Source organism: Salvelinus namaycush, chromosome 1 (assembly GCF_016432855.1).
Source record: "Salvelinus namaycush isolate Seneca chromosome 1, SaNama_1.0, whole genome shotgun sequence".
NCBI classification, from domain to species: domain Eukaryota; kingdom Metazoa; phylum Chordata; class Actinopteri; order Salmoniformes; family Salmonidae; genus Salvelinus; species Salvelinus namaycush.
Genome location: NC_052307.1, coordinates 62253164 through 62275517, shown reverse-complemented (window position 1 = coordinate 62275517; position 22354 = coordinate 62253164). Strand labels below are relative to the sequence as shown.

At 42.1% G+C, this 22354-nt stretch overlaps 2 protein-coding genes across 6 annotated transcripts in view; both read left to right on the top strand.

The window, feature by feature from the left end:
- Positions 1–17183, top strand: part of LOC120046749 (transcriptional enhancer factor TEF-1) — a 55708-nt gene extending 38525 nt beyond the window's left edge. Inside the window, exons 4-15 of one of the 5 annotated variants that reach the window (XM_038992263.1) lie at positions 3485–3549; positions 5096–5158; positions 5250–5312; positions 7645–7656; positions 8757–8891; positions 9172–9218; positions 9527–9588; positions 9737–9861; positions 11103–11276; positions 12497–12637; positions 13261–13413; positions 14032–17183. In XM_038992263.1, coding sequence (XP_038848191.1) covers positions 3485–3549; positions 5096–5158; positions 5250–5312; positions 7645–7656; positions 8757–8891; positions 9172–9218; positions 9527–9588; positions 9737–9861; positions 11103–11276; positions 12497–12637; positions 13261–13413; positions 14032–14145 — 1154 coding nt within the window. In that variant the 3' untranslated portion in view covers positions 14146–17183. The remainder of the gene's footprint in view (positions 1–3484; positions 3550–5095; positions 5159–5249; positions 5313–7644; positions 7657–8756; positions 8892–9171; positions 9219–9526; positions 9589–9736; positions 9862–11102; positions 11277–12496; positions 12638–13260; positions 13414–14031) is intronic. The other 4 variants (XM_038992237.1, XM_038992229.1, XM_038992247.1 and 1 more) reach the window with 4 other exon arrangements.
- A 3064-nt stretch (positions 17184–20247) lies between these two features.
- Positions 20248–22105, top strand: LOC120046742 (ras association domain-containing protein 10-like). Its single transcript, XM_038992218.1, has one exon. It carries the CDS (start codon positions 20248–20250, stop codon positions 21637–21639), a length of 1392 nt encoding a protein of 463 aa, XP_038848146.1. The 3' UTR covers positions 21640–22105.
- The last annotated feature ends 249 nt before the right edge of the window (positions 22106–22354 follow it).

The following is a 22354-nucleotide window of genomic DNA, read 5'->3' as shown; positions in this document are numbered from 1 at the left end:
CTCGTAAGCGAGTATTTCACGGTTAAGTCTACACCCGTTGTATTCAGCTCATGTGACAAATAACATTTGATTTGATTTTTGATTGCAGGGGCAGAAAAAGTGCATTCCTGTGGTCAGGCTTGAGTGGACTGTGACTTTATTCTCTACTACTATTGTAACACACCCAGCAGGGCTAGGGACCAGGGTGAGGCTGTCCCAGGATCCTCCCAGGGAGGAAGGATGCTCAGGGCCAAATTAGATTTCTGTCTGAATGAAGAATCAGCTGCTGGGGGACAATCCCAGGAAGAGTGGACCGACTGGCTTTTTGTGGTGCTGTGGTTTGAGTGCCATTGATATGGCCCAGGACCTTCAGGGTCATTGAGAGTCAGAGGAGACCATTCTTACCGGGGGGGAGGAATCCACAGAGCATGCCTAATCAGCATGACTCTACTCTGGGGGTCACACCATAAATATCTAATCCTTTTCCTGCTGCTTTGAGTGACAACAAGAACCCTCTTTCGAGAGTTAACTCCCTCAGTCAACCCCCATCCCCTCGTCATGACTTTCCCCGTTTTTCTCCAGTGGGGCACAACTATCCACCCGTCAACCTGAGTGAAAATGAAATCACGTGTCCTTACGATGGTCCCAACTCCCAAAGATTGAGAGCTTCCCCTTCAGCAATTCCCTTCCAGCGCTCTGTAACTCAGGCGGATGCCCAGGGCATCATCGGTTACGATACAGGGTTACTTTTGCCCAGCAGGAAACCTCTGGAGGAGAGATGCAGAGAAGCCAGGCCAACGTAAAAGTCTGGTCTTGCGTTGGGAGAAGGTGTTAGCCAACATGTTGACAGACAGTGGAGTAGAACAGGCTGCTGCAGCGTCTTTAGGGGTAATAATTCATCCCAGTCGTATACCTCACTAAATAAGATGAACAGCTCATGTCAGCTCCGACTCTTACCTCCCACAGAGTTGAAATAAGCATGTGTGATGAAGCAGAGATGGGAGCCTTATGTTCATGTGGAGGAAAGGGTCTATGTTGATTCACAACAACTTTCAACTCCCAAATGCTATTGGTTCTCACTGTTCAGGGCAGAAAAATCTGTTGATTCTTATTTGAATTGATTGTTCTCATTTGTATGAATGTAATTACTTCATGGCATCGAAAAGCTTGTTTGATCCAATGGCAATTGTTTCCAATTACGTTATGGGCTTTTAAAAGAAGAAATTAAAAACCCAAAGATTTACTTGAAACCAACTGTACTTGAAAAGTGTGAATGAAAAGTAAAGAGAGAGAGGGAGAAATATAGTCATGTGGCACTGCTTAGGTTCCAGTGACATAAAAGGCCTGACTTTAAAATGTTGAATTATTTTTATTTATTTTATTTATTTAACCTTTATTTAGCTAGGCAATTCAGTTAAGAACAAATTCTTATTTACAATGACGGCCTACCCCGGCCAAACCGGGAATTAGAACTCTCAACAGGGATAACTTCTCTACCGCGCGACTCCAGGCACTGTGCCACATCTCCCAGAGTAAAACACAAGTGTTGATTAGTTTATGGGAGACACAGTATTGCCCCTTAGAAACTTTTTGTGTAGGGGGAGGGCGGTTGAATAAAGTGGATTCAGAGTGCTGAATGTGGCCAGTTGCTGTTTTAGCAAATGTTGTTTTGCAGTGGAAACACAGGAAAGAAAGCACGCTCGCCAAGACCCGCTGAGCAGTCTTTTTTCAGCCTGGTGAAGAAAAAAAAGAAGATTCAGCAGTAAGCATTTGTATGCTTTGATCTAGGAATCAGGCGTCTGCGTGAATGCCCTTATTGTCATGTTATGTGTACACAGTGTGTGAATTATTGAAAATAGCGCGGCCCCCAGGTTCATCTGGGAGAGATTACAGTGCAGGCACGCTGGGAGGCCCGGGCCGGGATTGAAATCTCCCAGATGCTGTTTATTTTTCCAGGGGAGGGAGACTTGATTCAGTCACCCTGGCCTTGTCTAAATGCTCCTTGTGAGGAGGCGAGACTTGGGTCATGACTCTCGCCACACCCCTCCTCCTGGTGCCTCGCCCACAACAATCCCCAGCCCCCGTCACGCAGCAGAGCAACACCTGTCTGGGTGTGCCAGACACATGGAGCAAGGTGTTGAGCTACACAACATGTGTTTACTTAACTTCTTCAGGTTTTTCAGTGTGTTGATTTAAATGTGCTATTTTGAAAAGGCACTGGTTAAATCTGCTACATCTTTCAAAAGAAACTGAACATTTGAAATGCTTATATGTAGAGCCAGTAGTGAAACTAGGGGCTAATACATTTGATAAAATAGTGAAAGCAAAGATCTTGGCATCCAAACCCCTCTGGCATCCAAGAATAAGACTGGGAGAGACAGCCAGAGAGACGGGGGTGAGATAGAGACTCCCTCTCCCTTGACAGGTGTTGTTAATGGCAGTAACTCAAGGGGCAATACCCAGACTGAACGTCCTTTCATCTGGCACACCTGAACAGAGCACACTCCCTGGGTTCACAGCAGGTGGAGGCTTCTGCCTGGCTGCCTCGGTGTGACATTACACAAACAACAGGCAGCACATACAGCCCCAGCCTAACAACCCAGACCTGCCTGCCACCACCTCCACTACGCTTGTTCTATACTTCACTTTAGTCACCATCCTCATGTGCAGCATCTGCATTAGGCGGTCCATCCACTGCCTTTCACAGGAAATGTTGTAGCTTTTCCATTCTGAGAACACAGTCACTGCTCCGTAGCCAATGTACCGTTCGTTGTATATTGATGATGCTAAGTGAAATATCAAGACAAGGCCTTTCATTGAGCTGGAGAAAAAAAGCCTGTTTGGTTGTTTAAAGGACGTGTTGCATTACATGGGAGGGAGAAGTATGTCCATGGCATTGGTTGCCTTCAGCTGGACACATAATTAGAGTGGCTCCTTACCTATAATTTGCGTATTAGTTTTGGGGTGGCGGTATGTTATTACCATATGAAAAGGCTAAGCAAGGGTCATTGTGCATCGCTGCAGCAATTAGAGGCGAGCTGAGGGCAGAAGAATGTTTGGAGCTGCCATTAATTGGAAATCACTACAAAGCCCATGCTTTAATTATCATTTAGTGAGAACAGCACTGCTTAAATTAATATATTTCCATTGGCATTATTTACAGTAACAGTATGAATGTCTGGATCAGTTTCCTTTCATAGCGAGAGGCTTTGAAGAGAATGGGATTCAATTAGATGAATTTGAAAGGCTGTATGCTTGTTGTAAGGCTTTCGCATGCTAATGCAACATGCCCCTTTTACATTTAAATGGGATTTTTGTTTGTTTGTTTGTCGTGATGTATGTAGTGAGATGTAAATGTCTGATGATTATACAGTATGATGCATATTTGACTATTGTGTGCTTCATTTGTGTCATTGTAAATTGAAAGGACACATGAAGTCCAGGATCTCAATGATGGCTTATTTTGTGCTAACCTTTCTCACTCCTTGCTTTGTGCTTTCTGCAGGTCGGAATGAGCTGATAGCGCGATACATCAAGCTTCGGACTGGGAAGACGAGGACGAGGAAGCAGGTAAGAGGGGAGCGGAAATGTTTGCATGGCATGTTAAAACTGAAGAAGGTCATCACACCTGAATGTGCCTGCTGCCTGTGTCTCTGCTGGAGAGAACACAGGGCACACACACACACACACACACACACACACACACACACACACACACACACACACACACACACACACACACACACACACACACACACACACACACTGACTTGGACACCCTCATATTACAGTAACGCAACTATAACACACTCGTTCCGTCTGGAAGAGTGTTATAAGATGGATACATTATTCAATATTTGTTGTGAAAAATGTATTTGGTGTTTAAAAAATAATCACAACAGAAACTGGATTAGGACATAGATGATAGGACATTGATTAATAACAACATTATTTTTGTCTGTTATACGTTTCCAGTTGATGTAAGCAACAGACTGTAGATATAAATAGATGTTACCCATAAGCTCCCATAATATCAGTTGGTGGGAAGGTGTCTGGCCATGAGGTCCATCAGTCTGCTTGAGCAGGAAGTCATGCTTATGGCCACTGGCTCGTAAGTCCATGATAAACACCCCTGTGTCCAGACTGACACTATAGCTGGGTGGGAATTGATCAGCCAGCTAGAGAAAGTGTGCTACGTCTCTGTAATTCACTCTCTCAATGGGGAATCACACAAGATAGAAGGTTGTTTATGATACAACCAAAAAACACAAATATTTGATATTTAATTATTGACGTGTTGAGGTGTTAATGAATCAGTCTCAATCAGAAATCATGGTAATTTATTTGAGTTAATTAACATAATTTGAAATATTCTGATTACTTCCACATTCTCTGTTCTAACTAAAGAGCCCTGTTCTGTATGAGACTAGAGAAAACAATATCAGGACGTAGGCTGATTAAAATAAGGAATGTCAGATTGAATTGTAATTGTAATCTTATTTTGGCGAGCTGGAACGGAGTACTTCCCCATCACCCTGCTCCCCCTATTAACAGACATGCTTTTAGGCGTTGATCATTCCCCGGTGAACTGCCTCAACAGCCACTTGTGTGTGATTGGCCTGATTAAGACCGAGAGCAGAGAAAGGAAATCCCCCTCAGACCAAGCGTTTGTCCCTCCCCCCGTCAAAAATAGACTGACCACACATTATCTTACTATAGCCAACCACTTACATACTGAATATTTTATACAAAAGCATGACATATTTCCAAGTCTGTGTGAATGTTGAAAGCAGCATGGGCCTCTGAAACGACTTATCCGGCTCCCTTAAGAATACAAGACTGGCCGATTCTCATTCAGTACACAGTCGATCACATCTGCGCCCTGTTAATGTGTGCTAAAGAGGCCTGCATCCTTCTTAATCAGCTCACTTAAGTGACAACAACAGGCAACACAATGCTTTGTGGCTGTGAGCTTGGTGTGTGGCTTGGAGATGCTTCTATTATCCTATTGGGCAGCTCAAATCCCCCTGAAGTGTTCTCAACAAAGAGATGTGTAATCCTTTTTGTATTTTTGGTTTTCTTGTTTTTTCTCTCTTCTTTTGTTTAAAAAATGGAGGTGTCTAGTCACATACAGGTCTTAGCAAGAAAGAAAGTTCGAGAAATCTCAGCTGCCATCAAGGTACGTCTGGCTTTGCCCAGTTGCAGGGGGGCTTTTCATCGCCATGGTTACAGGCTGTTCCTTTGTTTTCCTCCCCTCCCCTACCCCGCAGGTGTCTAGTCACATTCAGGTTCTTGCCAGAAGGAAATCTCGTGAGTTTCATTCCAAGCTAAAGGTATGCGCTTTTCTGCTTTTGGGCTTGTGGTTGCTGTGCGTCGTCTTACTTCCTGTTTCCCGTGGTGACAGAGTGAATGCCTGACGCTCTGATTCCCGTAGCCTAGATCCCCTGCTTATGATTAGAATTCATAATATAACTCCCCCTCTCTCTGACACACACACACACACACACACACACACACACACACACACACACACACACACACACACACACACACACACACACACACACACACACACACACCTCCATAAGTGTTTTATTTCTATTTTCTTTATTGTCATTGAACAATAAGTGCATTTGCTTTGAAAACAATTGTAAGGATCTGTTTAAATACTTTAGGTTTTTTAATAATATTTTAGGTTTGTGAAAATATAAGATATAGTTATTACTAGTGTCCATAATGCAAGTCTGAAAATACATGTAGATATCATGTGAATGAGAAATTCAATATTCTCATGAGAGCAAGGCTTGCTAAATATTTTAAATCTGTTCCACAGAGCTGAGTGGACACTCTCAAAAAGAGCTTAAAGAATTTCACTTTTTTTCTGTAATTTTTGCCAAGAAAAATATGTTAATGTTAGCCCAGACATCCGAAAGGCAAAGTCATCATTTTCTACAGTTAAATGAAAATGAGCCCAACTGCGTTGGATCCTTATAAAACCCTCAAAGCAAATGGCGCTCACAGTTTGTAAACTTTGTTGCTCCTTTCTTTCTGTTTGGCATGACAATGTGAACCCAGAATCAGAGGTTGGTACTGGTGTTATCTGTACTGTATGTGGGAAAGCATGTTGGCAAGATGCATTGGCTGTTGGTGAGTGGCTGAGAGCTGAGAGCTGGAGTTCAGAGGTCATCAGCAGAAGTCTGTTTACATGCCATAAGCAGACACACTATCAGCCACTGATGTGCTGCATGTTAAAAGGGTTTAGGTTCAAAGACTATGGGTGGTCTATGAAAAAACCTTTGCCTCTTTTCTTGTTGCTGTTTTAACCTAATCATCTTCCCCTGTCAATGCTGAGTTAAGACCATGAGGAAGCAGCATCTCACCTGCCCTCTCTGCTGTTGTGCCAACCCTCCATATTGATAACTCTAGGCTATCACATTGACATTGCTATCAGTTGCCTTCTTTTCTCTGTGTACATGTGTAGCTGTCCTATTACATTCTTCCTCTGTGACTCATTTTTACCAATGTGTTGAAAATCATGTGCTAGCACCAAATATACCCTTTCAAAAATGTCTTGTGAAAAGAAATATATTGTGAAAGGTTTAATCTTGTAATAAATGTACCTGTAATTCAATTTTTTTTACAGGGGTCATTTGGCAATGTATGTGTGTTTAAGGACCTTAATGTTTTGCCAGATTTCTTTCTCTCTCGTCTTTATGAAGGGATGACTACATCTTTTGACTTTCACACTTTTCCCCTGTTCCCAGTGTTCAGATGGATTAATGACCCCTCATTAGTGTGTGTGTTGTGTGTGTGTGTGAGTATCAGCCAGCTGTAAATGCCTGGTCTTTCAGGCACAGTTTGACTGTCTGAGTTAAAACAGCCATCTTTTGTACGGGTCTCTGTCTACTCTCATCTAAAGCAAATTAGAGCTCAGCAGCAAAGAGAAAGGCACGCGTCCCCCTCCATTTTACAGGGAACATCTCTGTATATCTGCTCTGTCTCTTTTCTTATCTGAGACATGTTGAGTGAAATGACAGTCATTATGGTGCCATTCTTTGTGCTACTTCTCTCAAACCATAGCTGACCATAATGATCAAATCCTCAGACATTCCAAGTCCACCACATTCTCCAAAATGTCCCACCCCACATTATTATTATGCACGTTTCAGTGTGACAGCAGTGCTAGTTGATTAATGAGTCTGAGGTTCCTGTACCGATACATTATTTCAGTGTAATGTTTTGACAGAGGACATGGCATGAATACTTCAAAGTGCAGTTTGATTTGAATATACATTTGAATATTTTATACCATTTAACAATGGTATTTTGTCAGTCAGGGTTTTCTTACATTTTTGTTATGACCAAAGGATATCATGTCCTAAAAGACCATTCAATAGAATTCATATCATTTTACAAGCATTATTATAATCAAATCTGATGAACTGAAATCTGATTAATTGAATGAAATCATACGACTTTCACCTACATTGTCAAATTGATTGAAGTGATTTCTAGAAATGCTCTTTGTTATCAAGGTATTGTGTGTTGGATCATTGAAATCAAAATGCTGATTGTTAAAACATAAATTGTTACATCTTGCTAATGCAGGATTGTTGTCCAGAGGGATTGTAAAATTACAATAAAACCTTGTTTGTTTGCATTTAGGTTACAAGCATGGTAAGTATCAATTATCTGTCCAAGCTCCTGGCTCTGCTCTTGCCAGACCTGTCAGCTGGTTGAGTGTCTTTGCTTCTGCTATTGTACCATAGCTGCTGCTGCAGCCCAGTGACTGTCTAGTCTGTGGGCCTCTGTCATAGCTTCACACCACTCCATCTACAGATACTGTACAGCTCTTGCCAGCATGCTTACCCTCAGCTTCTGCATGTGTTCTCATGGGGATCTTAGTTCTGTAGGGATGGGTCAGAAGTCATACTGTATACTGCTCTACTTGTGTTGGGATAAGAAACTACATTTCTGTTTGTTTGTGCTGCTGGGTTAACACACAGTAGAAACGGAATGCCATAGATAGGGTTTAGCTGGATGGTATACAGCAGACAACTGAGTGGAACTGATGCTAGCGAGTATTTCTTCACCGTTCCCTCAGCCACTAACTCCCTAACTCACTACTCCACTACTATCAATGAATTAACCTTTCTTGATATCAACATTAAATTAAATGTGATTACATTTTTTCTGATACTCAAAGGCTGAGAGTAGTCCTCATGTACTGTATTGAGCTGAAGCCTTTCTCACAAGGAGAAGAGTGGGGGGGACGTGGTGAGAGGAGCCATGAAAGGAACTCTTAACCAAAGCTTTCGTCCTTCGGACTTACTTTAGTCATTCTCTTTGTATGGTTAACTGTTCTGTCAGGCAGACAAATCCAACCTTGACATAAGAACTATTGAATTATGTTATATTCAAGGAATAGCGGAGAAAGGAGTTATTATTACTCACTCTATTACCTATTCTATAAGGTAGGAAGTGTGTTAGAGATAGATTAGTCAACAAGGAAACGTGCTTTTATTAAGTGCATACCCGCACGTACCATTTTATACAGGAATTCAGTTTTCACCTTACTCTGTGGCGCATTCCTTTGAAACAATCCACTTCTTTAATGGCTGCCGCAATATGTTTGCTTTTAACGTGCATGCTGTCCGTCATTGTTGGAGGCGAGTGTGTGTGCTTGTGTGTTTAGAAGTGTGGCTGTTGTTATCACTGTTCTATGTCCCCCATCTTGCCCTCTGTGAGTGCTAAGCCTTTTGTGACTGCTGTTGAAGGATCAGACCGTGAAGGACAAAGCCCTCCAAAGCATGGCCTCCATGTCATCGGCTCAGATTGTTTCTGCCACCGCCATCCACAACAAGCTGGGCCTGCCAGGCATCCCGCGCCCAGCCTTCCCCGGAGCGGCAGGGGTAAGAGGCCCGCCGGCAACCCACTATCGGTCCACTCAGACCAACACACCACAGAGGGCAGCCACCAGGCCCCCTGCTCCCCAGCCAACACAGCTGACATCCCATCCAAATCACATTACACACACCAGGGTTTTATGGAAACTGACCACATCTGATAAGCACAAAATCAAAACGAATGCTATTCGAGATAACTACATGTATTAATTGTGCTGCTTGGAAGTATTTTTCGGGGATGTGTGTTTAGATGTTTTGTTGTGTATTGATTTATCTAATTCTCTAGTTTTGGCAGGGTATGATATCAACAGCCCAACCTGGATCATCACAAGAGTGAGTATCATGTTCTCTTCTCAGAAAACATGCAACGTGACAGTTTTCTATTTCTCTCCCCCTCTCTGTTTCTCTCTGTCACCCTCTTGCTGTTCCGCTCACTTTCTCGATCTCTGTCGCTCTCTATTTCCCGTATTCGCCAATATGTTCTTTGTGGGTGCAGCGGTTGAAGGGTCCAGATAGAAATGGATGGGGTCTCTTACAAATACTTCAGTCAGTCTTCTTTCTTCTTTGCTGTTTGTCAGTGATATGTTCAATATGTTGCTCTGTAGAAGTTCCAGACCATTGCATTTTTCCCTCTGTTTTAGCATCAAGCCGTTCACCCAACAAGCATATCCCATCCAGCCGGGAGTAACAACAACGATTTCCAGTAAGGCTTTCACTCATGCAAATTTCCTTTTTTCTTAATAAGTAGACCTATAGCATTGTTTAAAATCTGACATTATAATGAGCTATGGAGATAAAATTCAGTTTGATATGTCAGAGAGATAGTGTTACTCATGGTGGTTGTGATGCAGGCTATGAGCCCACATCAGCCCCAGCCCCAACAGTCCCAGCGTGGCATGGCCGCTCCATTGGGACATCCAAGCTCCGGCTGGTGGAGTTCTCTGCCTTCCTGGAGCAGCAGAGAGACCAAGACTCAGTGAGTATCCTTTTATCCAGAGCGACTTACAGGAGGAATCAGGGCTAAGTGCCTTGCTCAAGGGCACATCAACATATTTTTCACCTACACGGCTCTGGGATTCAAACCAGCAAGCTTTTGGTTACTGGCCCAACACTCTTAACCACTAGGCTACCTGCCGCTACTCGTCACCACTCTGCATATGTATTATATGTATCTTGCATGTACCACACTACCAGGCTACTCATCACCACTACACACTGCCACTGACCTATTCACTGTATCCAGACTGGCACTACCTCAGGGTTTTTTATGTGGTTTTAATGTTGAGGGAAAAAATACCCGCACGCTCTTATAGCTCTCCTTTTTCATGAAAGCATGTAAAAGCATGTCAAGATAGGGAGGGTATTGTCCGTATTCATGGCCGCTCTCATGAGACATAGCTGTCAGTCATTTCCAGCTCTTATCAGCCAGTTCTGGCCCCCTCTCAACACACAGAGGGTCTAGCTGCACACTGTCGAGGATCAAAAAGACGAGAATGAATGCACACACTAGATTGAGTTCCCTTCGCTAGTTCTGACCGACCATACACACACAGAACACTGGGATTAGGGAAAGTAAGATGGACCACAGACCCATGTCACATCATGTGAAAAGGCACACAGACCAGCAGCACTAAGCTCATGCCTCACATTCTTTATTGTTTGGTTTGGACGTGAGCGATCTGTCTTGGTTTGTCTGCATTCCCCCGAGAATTTTATTTTGTTATTGATATCGCATGACAACAGCCATTAATCTTGTATTTAGCTGAATATTTGAGATGGTTACATGGCCTTAAAGCTAGGCTGGAGAGGCCATGCAGCACTCTGGTACTGAAGTAAAGGGCAACAGTGACTTTGAAATAACCCTCATGATAAGATTTGACTCTCTCACAACCAGAGCATTAGGACAATAGTACAGATTTAATTGTGAAGATATTCCTGGATTTGCTGGCATTCCTCTTTTTTGTCTTATGACTATATATCTTATTTATATTTTTATATCTCATAAACCATGGAGAACAGACTGACTGGTACTGTAAATTAGAATTGTTTTTCTGAGGATCTCAGCCAGCCAGATGTTCTACAGTTATTGAAAACAGAACAGTAATAAACTGCAACTTCTGCATGAGAGATCAATACTCCAAAGCATTTTTTAATGATTTACAAATGCGTCTTTTTTTATATTAGTTGTGTAAGATTCTCCTGTTTCCTGTCTTTCAGTACAACAAGCACCTCTTTGTGCACATCGGACAGACGAACCACTCCTACAGCGATGCCTTGCTGGAGTCAGTGGACATTCGTCAGATTTATGACAAATTCCCTGAAAAGAAAGGAGGACTGAAGGAGCTCTTTGGCAAGGGTCCCCAGAATTCCTTCTTCCTCATAAAATTTTGGGTGAGTGTCATGTTGCTAAGTATCTGCACTGGTCTGGTGACTGAATAGCACTTTAGTGTGTACAGTAGCCATGTGTGTTTGTATGAAGAAAGAGGTAAAGAAAAGATATGGAGAAACCAGTATTGGGGAAAGAAAAATAAACTCACAGATATTTAAACAAATATGTTCACAGAATTACTTACTATTAATTAGCCTGTGAAATGAAACTGGTGAGATTTAATGCATTTTGTTCTACCTTAGTATCCCCATAAAGATATATTGTATATCATTTCTCATGTTGTTTCTATAGTATAAAGCATTTCCTGTTTTGCAACCCAGAGAAAACAGGATTTGTTTGGTTTCATCTCCAGTGAATGGGTTTAATCAGAGGCTAAACACTGAATATGGCTGCAGAATGCATGTTGCTATATTTGGCCTCGCATAGCAGGAGAGCTTGTGATCAAAGCGCTCGCTAATTCAGTGTAATATCTCAAAACAATGGAGTGACCTGGTTGCACTCTTAATGGCTGTTTAAACATTGCATGTATTTTACCCCAATGGAAAATGCTAACTAGCGGCAGCCAACAAAGTGGGGCTCGCCGTCGCAGCCAGAACAGCCCGCTCAAATTCCTTTTGAAGTGACCGGCCAATCTGAATTTCAAATGAAAGGCACAATCTGCACAATAATTAAAGTGTAACTGCTTTGACTAATGAAGGAGGAGGATGCTATAGAAGGAGATGTGCTCTTTTTGTCCCCGTAATGAACATGATGTCCTGGACCTGGAGAGCTGCCCTCAGAGCACTGCTCATTTTCACCTACATGAATCAGCCTCTTAACATAACTTCATTTAATCTCCCTTCAAATCTAGTTCCAAATATGGATTACATTTACATAGTCATTCAGAAGTGGCTAAGAAGTGTGTTATTTATTTAAGACGGTCCATTCACTTGATCACTGATGCCCCGCTAGATGGTAATACATTCACAGGTGTAGGTCATTATTTATTTCAAATAAATGACGACTTTCAATCTACACTAACATTTTTCCATTGCATGGTGCGTTTACATACAATTCTGTTCTGCATGCCATTAAATTGTCATCTCATTGCCCTCTCAATAGAGCGCAGTATTGTGATGGCCATTTTTTGCTATAACACATTTCTCTCACCTCATATGGATGAACAAATGAGACACATTTCTGTCTTACCAACGACTAATAATGTGTTATTTGTGGTTCCCAGGCTGACTTGAACTGCAACATCCAGGATGAAGCGGGGGCTTTCTATGGAGTGACCAGTCAGTATGAGAGCTCCGAGAACATGACAATCACCTGCTCAACTAAGGTGTGCTCCTTTGGCAAGCAGGTGGTCGAGAAAGTGGAGGTGGGTAAAAAAATACATTCTGTAAATTACATATTCAGTCACCTGTTGATATCAGTATATGTGGAGGCCGAAGAAGCTCACACCTGGTTAGGTGAGGTGGCAAGCAAAGTAGCACACTTCAAAAAGAAAAGCGTCACACTCTAGGAGTTCAGATGCAATAATTTACGGCCAAGCTTCATCAGGGTTTAATGACAAACACTGCGAGTCACTAGTTTATATAGTTTGGAAGGACACACACAGGTGTCTGTAATCATGGCCAGCTGTGGCATGATTTCATTGGTCGATTTACAAATATCAATAGAACATGTAAAAAAGCATGAATGGATTACGTACGATCATAGATACAATTAGGCTACATCATATAGGCCTACAAACACTTTATTTACAATGGATAACAAAAACACAATCATCACAGGAATGGCTTCAGATCAAACTCTACGATGAGATCTTTAAATTAAAGATCCAGACGGCCTCTAGTTTTATCAATAAATTGTCAAGGTCACCCCCTCTCTTAGGGAGGGTGACGTGTTCGATGCCGATATAGGGAAGGTATACGGTATGTGTGACATATCTATCAGTATATGCGTCACACATTTCTGGATGTTGGTTTTCTCTCTCCCCAGACGGAGTATGCCCGGTTTGAGAACGGACGCTTTGTGTACAGGATAAGCCGGTCTCCCATGTGTGAATACATGATCAACTTTATCCACAAGCTCAAACACCTGCCTGAAAAATACATGATGAACAGTGTCCTGGAGAACTTCACCATTCTATTGGTAAGGATTACTTCCTGTCCGTCCTACTACTGCTTCCTAAAGCAGCCAATTACAAAAGCCTCTCTCACTACTCTAACCTGTGGCTAGGACCCTCCCTCTCCTTTATCCTAGCTTTCTGCTGGGCTCCTTTGGCTCCAGCGAACCTGAAAAGAGGAGCTCTGACTGGGACCTGAGATGTGCCTCACTCCATTCACCTGCATTCCTCACATTCCACAGGGGATGTAACGCAGTGTGAGGAGCCTTATCATCTGCAGGGGAGAGGAGGGGAGCGATCAGAGGGGGTGGGGACCCCTATTTTAGCCATCACATGGGGGCTTAAAGTCCTATTCTCCACTACAGAGAGAGCTCTTTTTAATGCATGTGTGGGTGTGCACTCTCAACCCTGCCTCGGTTTTGTTTTTTTAATTTTTTTCACCCACTCCTTTAAATTCCTTAGATTTACAAATTGACTAGTTTTTGTCTCACTGTTTGCTGATTGACATCTGTCCGTGGGCCTTTTAACATCGGAAAGTCCTTTTCCTGAGACCCATATTCCTCTCCAGAGACTGCTCATTGCATTACATGGAGTGGGATTGCGTTAGGTCTGAATGACTAACATGACATCTCCGTCTCTTCCAGGTGGTGACGAACAGGGACACACAGGAGACTCTGCTGTGTATGGCGTGTGTGTTTGAGGTGTCGAACAGCGAGCACGGTGCCCAGCATCATATCTACCGACTGGTGAAGGAATGAGACTCCTGAACCCCCTGGATCCTCCCTTTACATAGACTAAAGAACCTCAAAACAAAGTGACAGTGCCTCTAGCTGAAAATCACACATGCACTGCTTTTCGGTCACATTTTGTGAGTCATTGTTAGTCATTTCTTTGTATATTAACGTATGTATTTGATGTTTGACTGCAGCTGTGAATTGCGGTACAGTTGTTCTATGTTTTGATACAGGAGAAATTCTTCATTTTAAGGATGGCGAGTCAATCTTTGTTTGTAGGATGTACATATATAAGAGGCAGTATGTAAGGAATCTGTTGGTTGGGTTTAATTTGGTCAGCAGACATTATGTGTATGTTGTCTTCTTTCGCTTTGATCTTGTAATGTACACTTAGAAAACACTAGAAAGATGTTGTCTTTTCCCCATTGGTTCTGTAAACTACATGTATATCTGTAGTTGATTTGTGAGCGTATAGGTTACAGGAGGTTGGTGGCACCTTAATCGGGGAGGACGGGCTCGTGGTAACGACTGGAGTGGAATCAGTGGAATGGTATGAAATACATCAAACACATAGTTTCCAGGTGTTTGATGCCATTCCATCTGCTCCGTTCCAGCCATTATTATGAGCCGTTCTCCACTCAGCCGCCTCCTGTGGTAAAGATATACAAACCGTACATACACACTTGACCAATAGGTTTTCCAAAGAAAAGCATTTTAAAAAACATTTTGGGGATAATGAAATTGCTTCACGAAAGTTAGTCGAAGGCAAGTGATTGTGGGCATCATAATAGTGAAGTTATTGCTTTACGAAAGCATCTGTTTCTTTCAGGGAAATAAGATACCGATCCCTGTGGACAATCCACGTCTTAGACACTAACAGCAGAATGAATGCACTGTGATTACACTACAGAGGCCTAGTTCAACCTGTGTCTGCCTCAGACAGGGCTTACAAGTCTTACATTGCAATAAGGAAACCATACATCTATCCTGTTCCAATGTCCTACGCTACAAACGAGTCCCTCTCTTCTGAGAAGACAGTCATTAAAATGGATTTGATTCTAAAAACATGAAAGCACTACTTTAGCTACTCTGAGTGGAATGTCACCTTGTCCTAAGCACTTGGTTCCCCTTCTAGGACATGCCGATTTTAACTTTTACGTTTTTCTTTTAGGTGTGTGGTTTAAGGTTTTAGCATATCCTGAAATAACCGTGAGAAAATGGATCACTTCTTAGACAGTGGGCTGTGTTCAGTATGCAGTTACATTGCCTCTGAACAGATTATGCATTTTTTCTGGTCATTGCAGTGTAATTTCTACAAAGTCCTAGCCAGTGTCGCTGCCTTTACGTTCACACCACCCCATGAATCTGTGGCCTACACCAATTCCGAGCCTTAAACATGTTACGGACGTGTGAATTCCAAAAGATGCCACTAAAGCTGTGATCTCTTTCCTAAGCTGGGTGACAAATTTTCACATTTTGTAGGAATTCTACTACAGTACAATCTGCCAAAGTGTAACAGTGTACAGTGCCTTATTGTATGGTGTCAAACTGGCTTTGGTTTACTTTTAAGAATGTATTTTGTTTTTAACACGCACAAAAAAATATATAAAATCACTCACCAATATATATATTGGCACAAAATTTTACCACAAACACGAGTTAAACTGAGTTACTTTTTAACATAAATAAGAACTGACTTTGCCTTTCCTGTTTTGAAAGACCAAAAATACAGAGATACATACGATCTCTAGTCATGTCCTGCACTGTAGCATGGAAGTGCCTTTGGTTTAGAATCTCCAGCAATGAAAATACTAAATAATTACGAATTAAGCATTGCTAAACCAAAAAGAGATGTAATGAAACCAATCACCACATTGCCTTGCTGAAGGTTTGTACTAGATGACAAGGGACAGTGAGTGAGTCGATCCATGGTGAAATAAAATATATATTAATATAATTTGGTTTTAATAAATGATCTGTTAAGAAGAGTACCTGTACTATTCATGTGTGTAAAGTTATAGTCTGTGAAAGGCCTGTTTGACCAGACAGCAACTGATAGAATGGATGATGGTGACTCGTTCCAGCAGCTGTGAAGTCACATAGGCTTACAACTTTACCTTAAGAAGAGATACATGTATCCTGATTCTTACTAAATTATTTATGGGAACGTCTTATTCTGAATCATTGCAGAAAATGTTTCTGGTGGATACAGACAAAGTTGGTTCAATTGCTCAGTATTTTTGCTACAGCTCTCTGGAGACTGGAGTTCAGTAGGCATATATATTTTTTCTTTGTTGACTGTTTTATCTCCCTTTTTGCCCTGTGTACTAGTTCACGTTTATGAATTACTTACTGAGGTGTTCCTGTTTTATTGTTCTACATGTATATGATGGTTTGTGATTACATTTTGGGTATATTCCAAGCCCCAAGAGGGTGGTGATGCTGTTACTGCTACACTGCTGGTACATTTGACATGTCAGTTCCAGGCTGGAACAGAACTGTACCTCCCACGTCTCTGGGGACCAGAAGACTGTTGCCTTTGATCAGATGAATTGTCTGGAGGACACTCTGGATAAATGGACATAAAGCATGGATGTGTAACGGAATCTCGACACAAACATATCAGCAGTTTAGCTCTTGTTGTTATTTGTTTGTAATTTTGTCTAAATGTAGGTACTGGTACCTTTTTTGTTGGTTATTACCATTTTAAGATGTTGGCTTTAAAGTGAACTTTTCCATAGTTCAGACAGTATCAGAAAAACAACTATTGGGTTTGTGTGCAGAGATTTTCTTTGTAAAAAGGTGCTTTGTATAAAATGATATATCCTGGCTTTTCTTGGTACAGAAGTGTGATATCTTTTCATATCCATGACAGTAAAGCGTTGGAGCAAGGGACAGAAAATAAAACCTGCTATGTGTATGTGTTCTCTACTGCATATGGTCTTGGCTTTGCTCCGTAACATGTTGATGCCTTCTTGATAAAGTGGTAGATATTTTGTAGCTTTCTAGATACTTTGTATGTATACAATATTGAAGTTAAATAAATCAGGAAAAATATGGTCTCCCTTTTTTTTCTGTGAACAACTGACAGTGAGAATACAAAAAAAATACAGAGCATCTCCACATTAATACATTAAATTCGAACACATCAGCTGTACTAACCACAAATACACAACAGAGGGAGCCATTCCCTGCCTTTTGTATTGGTGCCAGCCTTGTTATAGTATCTCCATTATGTTACAGTATGTCATGTGGCAGTATTTTCAGTTATGAAACTAGATTTCATAATCTGGGACAACAATTTACAAGAAGCCCTTATAAAAACAATAATGAAGCCCAGTGAAGTCACTTACACAGGCTGCACTCTTTGATAAAGATTGTTTACATTTAACAGACACTCCTATCTAGAGCAACTTACATGGGGAATTAGGGTTAAGTGCCTTGCTCAAGGGCACATCAACAGATTTTTCATGTAGTAGTCTTGGGGACTCGAATCAATGACCTTTCAGTTACTGGCCCAAAGCTCTTAAGGTTCCGCTAGGCTACCTGCCGCCCAATGTTATCATCCCTAAAGCACAGCCCTCTCTCAGCTAAAGTTCTGTGCTTCGTTCATTTTGAATAAGATCTAGCATGACTATTGCACTTAATTATATATATATTGTGAATGATTTATGAAGCATTTGTGTCATTATAAAATGTATCACTTTCCTTTTTGCTTAACAGTTATCATGGGTAATACTGAACGCTAACACCAGATGGAACCATTATCAAATGAAAGACTTGTCCATTGGACCAACTTAAAAAAAGACTGAAAGCCACAGTGCTGCTGTTTAGCTGTTGCACTGACATGGTCATTCTGTAACACTGTTGTAAAGAGTGCTAGCATATTTTAACCTGGAGCCTTGGTATGTCTAGTGCTCTCTCATTCACTCACTCAGACATCGATTACACCTTGTAACGGTTTTATGTTGTAATGATTGTAACGCCAGTAGTTTAGTGTGCTTAATAATCAGAGACAGAACAACTCGTCCGTCTACAGAATGCCCTCTCCCTATCCTCTCTCTCCACTGACACTGTCCAAATAATATCTAACAGATGTGTGTCTGTCTGTCTGTCTGGCTCATGTGTGTGAGAGGATCTGATTATGGAGTCATTTTTAAATCCATGCACAGTGCACCAGTGTAATCTTCCCAGGGGTCAGAGCTCTGCCAGATTTGGACTACTACACTTCCTGTGTTTCTAGGGAGTCCTTTACACAGCTGTATCTGAGTACAAGAGGAAGAATACTGGACACTCATAATGGGTGTGACATGTTCCCTACTATGGTCTTGATTCATGGTGTAGCTGTCCTCATTTGACGGGTACCAGCAGGGGGTCAGGATTTCTCTCTTAATTCCAGATAAATCCTCGAGATCAAGGTTAGAACGCTGCCTTCTGAATCAGGAAGTAGTCGTCTAAGTGTCAGACAGTGTCTTCCCATTCGGGACAGATGTCATTTCAACGTCTAGTTTTGGTTTACATTTAGTTGATTTGTAATCTAACAGGAATTCAATGTGAAATCAACAAAGAATGTCACCATGTAATTGGATTTAGATGAAAAGTTAGGTGAAAAAAATACGAAATTCCCTTACGTTTCCCACGTTGATTCAGTGTCATCACAATTCATTATTTTTGTTGAAATTACGTGGAAACAACATTGGTTCAACCAGTTTTTTCCCCACTGGGTTGTTAAGCTGATGTTGATGATCAGCATGTATGAATAGAAAAGTGAGATGAGGCAATATATTGTGGAACCCCGCGAAGCTGGCTCAATACAATCGCTTTTCTTTTACCATCTGTTTGTTGGGGTGTTTGTCAATCAAGTGAAATATGTGTGTCACCCAGAGAAGATGCATGGTGCAATGTATTAGGCTATAGCCTTCTACTTTGTACACTGCATGCTAATGCATTTGGTTTAAAAAAGTATATATGCTCAGCAGTAAGATAACATCTTCTGATTTAGGAATGTCAGTACCTTATTTCACTCCTCCCATTGTCACTATTTGAAGTGTTGCACAACCCCCAGGACTGTCTGCGTTTATGTCGGCATCAGCCAAGGCACCAGCCAAGGTACATCAGCCAAGGCATCAGCCAAGGCATCAGCCAAGGCACATCAGCCAAGGTACATCAGCCAATGTACATCAGCCAAGGCACCAGCCAAGGCACCAGCCAAGGTACATCAGCCAAGGCACCAGCCAAGGTACATCAGCCAAGGCATCAGCCAAGGCATCAGCCAAGGCACCAGCCAAGGTACATCAGCCAAGGTACATCAGCCAAGGCACCAGCCAAGGCACCAGCCAAGGTACATCAGCCAAGGCACCAGCCAAGGTACATCAGCCAAGGCACCAGCCAAGGTACATCAGCCAAGGTACATCAGCCAAGGCACCAGCCAAGGCACCAGCCAAGGTACATCAGCCAAGGCACCAGCCAAGGTACATCAGCCAAGGCACCAGCCAAGGTACATCAGTCAAGGTACATCAATTATTATAAATTAATATTAGTAATAATACTACATGCGCATGTATACAATTATTATTACAAATGTTGTTATAATTTAGCATATCACTACTATTGTTATTGATGTGGTAGTTGTTGTAATTATTGTTATCATTATTAGTTGTAATATTAGTCGTTTGTTGTTGTTATTCATTGATAATAGTGTTGTTGTTGCTGTTATCATGTTTTATCAAAATACGCAATCAGGTTCTCTGGGAGAGTAACAAACTTTATGGGCGGTGTTACTTGTTGTGTTTAGGAACTGTAAAGTTGTCATGTGATCAAAGCAGAGCGAGTCACCGGTTGTACGCACAGCGCGCAAAGGGCGCAGTTGAGTGTGCTTACTTGGACACAGAGCAAACAGCGACAGCGGCTACATGGACTTCCCATCCGCTACCAACTACTTGAGGGAACGCGTAAAATGAACAATTTATCTCAGAATGTTGGATGTTGCTTTTTATTCTAACGTATGTGGATGTACAATTAATTTAGCACTTACATGACAAAACTCTGTTCTAATCCGTTTCCCTCCTCAAAAAACGGAATTTGAATGGTATTCTAAAGGGGAATAACGTTTCGTTTTAGTTTATGATGGAGTCCAAGGAAAGTAAGATATCTGTGTGGGTTTGCCGAGAGGAGAAGCTTGTCTCCGGACTGTCAAAGCGCACAACCTGTGCAGATGTGGTCAATGTGCTCCTAGAGGATCAAAACTTGAAACAATGTGTCTCTGCAGCCATGCTCTTGGGATCACCCCAGTCCTATTGCATCGTAGAAAAATGGAGAGGATCTGAAAGAATTTTGCCGAATAAAACAAAGATCCTTCGACTTTGGGGCGCGTGGGGAGAGGAGCAGGAGAACGTGCGGTTTGTGTTGGTTAAAAATGAGGCTTCTTTGGCTAACCATGGACCCCGGAGCGCAGAGGCCCGTGTGGTGCTCAGTAAGGAGAGCCCGTGCATTTACAAGGGGACAGCAAGAGCCACCATGGGCTTCTCACCTGAGAAACAACGTCGGATTGTCAGGAAAGCTTTCAGAAAGTTGGATAAAATAAATATCAAGAGGGCGCAAACCGTGTCCAAGGATGCGCCCACTGGGGAGAAAATGGAAACTTTGGTTCACCTGGTCATATCCCAGGACCACACAATCCGCCAACAGATCCAGAGAATTAAAGAACTGGACAGAGAGATAGAAAGGTATGAAGCTAAAGTTCATTTTGACAGAATGAAAATGCATGGGATCAATTACGTGCAGGACACATACTTAGTGGATGCGCATTCTGACGGTCTCTCCAAGCAGGAGGGCGAGAAGCCGTGCTCGGCGGAGGCTGTTGTCCAGTTTGAGGAGTATGCCCGACGGTGTGAGGAGGTGATTAGACTTCAGGATGAATTGGCTGAGCACGAAGCGCTCATGGACAGCATTACTGTGGAGATCCAAGAGGAACTTAACCAGAGGTGGATGGAGCGAAGGCAAGAGGAGCTGTCAAGTAAAAAGGTGGAACTCAGCGCGGGAGAGACCGCTATGTGGGTATCAACAGCCCATGCGACACACACTGACACTTTAGCCCTCGAGGCTGATACATCATTCGAGAACGATTTGCTTCTGGAGGAGGAGAGGATCAAAACGCAGCTGGATACTAGTTTATATATTGGACTGCGCTTGAACACGGATTTGGAGGCTATTAGGAGTGATTTGAATCTAACCCAGGATATTTGGGGGGTGAAAGAAAAGGAGATACGGGATTTGCTGGAGAAAGTGAACTCATTGTATATAGAGGATGACGAGACACAAGGCGAGGACAATGACCGCAACTCTGCGGTTACTGAGGCAGCAATGATGCGTCCCCTGGAGACGAAAAGCGAGTGGCTGGAGCAAGCCAGGGGGCTTTCAAAGACTTGCAATGCCAACGATGACGACTCAGACACTGGCCTGAGCTCCATGCACAGTCAGGACTCGGATAACCCACCTGTGTGCGAGTCATTGGTATGAATTGCCAGGATGCTTCAAATTCTATTGACAATTATGGGACATAATTACTGTATGTCTAAAAACTCAGGGATCTGACATAGAGTTTATCCCCACAATGAACAACACAATATAATGTATTCAAAAATGTCCCAAAATGTATTGACTATTAGGTAGCTTACCCCAATACATAGTCAACATACTTGGTCACTTAAATATATGCAATTATAGCTATTCACATATTTTGCTGCCTTTTTTTCAATATAAAACCCTTTGACCTGTGCCAGGATATGACACACCTCAGTGTGATCGGTCAGATTATTATTGGTTAAGGAATGTAAATCTTTGTATTTGCAAGACTAAACAGACTTAAAATAGATCATGCTAAATGTAACACTGATCAAGTGCTAATTCTAGTTGGAAGTGAAGTAGTGCTCTGCACTTATCCAATGTGATTTTGTGGACACGCTGATGAGTCTTAAATATGAAGGGTGTATGACATACTAAAATAAAGATCATTTAAAAATCTTATGTGCAATTGCTTCATTGAAATGTGTAGAAAATGACTTTGCCTTGCCTAATCAATACTAAGTCTGCAAATTGTATGCATCAGGAAAGAGTTTGGGAAGAGTAAAAAGTATAGGATGATGTTCAATAATGCATGTGTGTGTGTGTGTGTGTGTGTGTGTGTGTGTGTGTGTGTGTGTGTGTGTGTGTGTGTGTGTGTGTGTGTGTGTGT

Bases quoted from the DNA above. Each gene is read 5' to 3' on its own strand.
- LOC120046742 (XM_038992218.1), top strand. From the start codon at position 20,248: ATGGAGTCCAAGGAAAGTAAGATATCTGTGTGGGTTTGCCGAGAGGAG.